Here is a 2594-nt window from a genome sequence, read left to right as displayed (position 1 = left end):
GCGCCCCCCCCCGCCATTAGCCCTCAAGCACTCACGTGCTCCGCTGGTTCGGTAGCGCTCAGATGGGAGGCTGGGATGGCTGCTGCCCACCTCATTGATGGCGATGACCCGGAACTGGTAGTTGACATAGGGCGACAGCCGGAGCACAGCTGAGTTGACACTGCCCGGGAACTTGGAATGGTCATGCCAGACCCCTGGCTGGAACTGGTCTTCTTCAAACTGGACGACGTAGTCTGAGGAGGCAAGGAAGTCGGGACTGTCTGGGGAGCTGAGTCAGTGAGTTCTTTCCCAAGGTTTCCTCGGGTTCCCAGCAGTACTGACAGCCTCCCGTGGGGAGACAGAGGCACATGAACTCTTCCCAAACACAAAACGGGAGACAGACCACAGCCTCCATCCTGTCGATAGCCCAGGGTACATGCCAAGTGAGGAGGCGGCGGGGCCCAAAGCCAGGGCCAGGCCGGCCTCTGGGCTGCGTCCCTCTCTCCTGGTCAGCACAGGCCCGTGGCTGACCTGTGATGGGGCTGTTGTTGTCGTCCCCTGGGATCCAGGTCAGCCTCACGCTTCTTTCAGCCAGGTCGGTGAGCTCCAGGTCCCGGGGTCGGTCCGGTCGTCCTGGCGGCAGAGGGAGGGGCTTCCAGAGTCAGAGCCAGCCAGGCCTGCATGGGTCCCAGCCCCAGCCACTGTCCCGCAGACAGGACCCGGGCGGGCTGAGCTCACCCCACTAAGGGACCAACCCTAGCCTGTGCCGGAGGGTCAGCCCAGGGGCCACCCCTGCCCTCGGGGTTCAAGGAAGGACAAAGAGGAAAGACCCCCAGATTCCACCCCGCCCAAAGAATATCAAGGGGTGCAGGGCGCAGTGAGAACTGGGGCCAACCCACCCCAATCTGTGGGTGTTCTTGGAGTGGAAGCATTTGGGAAAGGGTCACACCTTTAGGAAAGAAGTATGGGACTTCTGTCTATAATTATCTTCTACTCTGTGTGCTGAGGCTCTGAGGGGGCAGGAGCCCAGGAGGGTGTTTGGAGAGCTTGCAGGGCAGAGCAGTTGGGGGGGTGGGGGGAGCGGGACAAACACAGAGGACCAGGCCAAGGAGGAGAGAGCAGCTCCGTCTAGAAGCTTCCATGATGGACAGCAGGACAGAGTCCCCCAGCAAGGGTGGGGCAGCGCCTTTAGGCGACTCCAGTCTCACTGGGTTTCTGAAGTGGGTGTGAGTGCCCTCCTGGCCTAGGGATAAAGCCGTCCTGGTCTCTGACTAGTGAGGGCAGACGTGTTTCTTTTCTCCCACCCTGGCCCCTTGAACTAGTTATTTCCACATTTTGGCTGGTAACTGGAAGGATGTGAAAGGTGAGTCCCAGCAGCCACATTCACGTGTTGCACACATGTGCACGTGGACTGTAAATGGGTGGTAACAGCAGATCTGGAGAGGCTGCCAAAAAGATGGGCCTACGGATAACTGGAAGCAAGTGTTCCGAGAGCACATGGAGAACAGGCCGCCCCAGGGGAGCGGTGGGCGTGGCCAGAGGTAAGGGGTGGGAGGAACCACAACTCAGTCTACCAAAGGGGCGGGACTAGGAGGGCACAGGGAGGGGACGGGGCCTCCTGACAGGGGTCAGACTTGGCAGGGGTGGCGCAAGCTGCTCCCTCCCCTGTGCACAGCACTCCTCTCCTGCAGGGCCTTCCTCCTCCTACGCGCCACCCTCCGAGGAACCTCGAGTGCTTGGCACGAGCCCCGGGGTTAGTACGAATTACCTTTGGGAAGGGCAGCCAAACGGTTAGTTGGAGTGGCCTGATCAGCTGCAAAGGTAAGAGGGGTTATCCAGGTTAGCAGGTCATCTGGGGATAAAGGTGCTCTAAGGGCAGGATCAGGAGGCCAGGCTTGAACAGCGGCCCCTGCTTGGCCCCACCCCCCATCCCGTGGAGGGTGCCCCGGCCCTCACAAAGGCCTTCCCGTGCTCCCTCTGCAGCCACGCGGTCTGCTTGCTGTCCCGGTGCAGGCACCGTGTCTGGGCCCACTGTTCCCTGGAACGGTGCAGGGACGCACCGAGACAGCAGAGGTGAAGAGAGGATACGCTCCGCTGGGCAGGAGACCACACCCCCGGGTTTGGGATGGCTTCGTGTTTACAGTCTGGCTTGGGGGCGAGGGCCCGCCAAGAGGGAGTCATGGGGAGTGCCCAGCACCCTGTGAAATCCCTCCAGGAGAGGCAGGCAGAGAATAAAGCAGCAGTGGGTGTTAGAAGGCCAAACACAGAGCTGTCTTGTTGGATGGGCAGTTTTAATTGACTTAGTGATTTAGAGTCAGCTGTAAAGTTGGTTAAAACGACCACAATAGGAACCCCGTCCATCCCTCTCTCCTCCGGCACCCTTCAGTTGAGGATTGAGGTGAGTTAGCGATTCCATTCAGGAGGTAAGGCATCCAGTACAGCCTGCTCTGAGAGGAGCAGCTTCCTAACCCTCAGACCCTCAGACAAGAGGATCCCCATGCCTGGCTGGCTGGCTGACTGTGGGCACTGCCCTCTGAGCCACCCCACTTCTCTGGATGCAGGGAGGCGGGGTGGGGGCCGCGGCAGGGCGTGCAGTGGCGGTTACCTAGTACGGT

General features: G+C 60.5%; 1 protein-coding gene across 1 annotated transcript in view; it reads right to left on the bottom strand.

The window, feature by feature from the left end:
* Nucleotides 1-2594, bottom strand: part of NFASC (neurofascin) — a 196394-nt gene that overhangs the window by 38581 nt on the left and 155219 nt on the right. Inside the window, exons 17-19 of the mRNA XM_010854162.1 lie at nt 1748-1807; nt 511-612; nt 36-233 (exon numbers count right to left, since the gene is read on the bottom strand). Of these exons, the coding sequence (XP_010852464.1) occupies nt 36-233; nt 511-612; nt 1748-1807 (360 nt within the window). The remainder of the gene's footprint in view (nt 1-35; nt 234-510; nt 613-1747; nt 1808-2594) is intronic.

This window comes from Bison bison, unplaced genomic scaffold (assembly GCF_000754665.1).
Source record: "Bison bison bison isolate TAMUID 2011002044 unplaced genomic scaffold, Bison_UMD1.0 scf7180017864338, whole genome shotgun sequence".
In the NCBI taxonomy this organism is placed as follows: Eukaryota; Metazoa; Chordata; class Mammalia; order Artiodactyla; family Bovidae; genus Bison; species Bison bison.
Note: the sequence above shows the minus strand (reverse complement) of the source record. Positions and strands in the feature narration are given on the sequence as shown.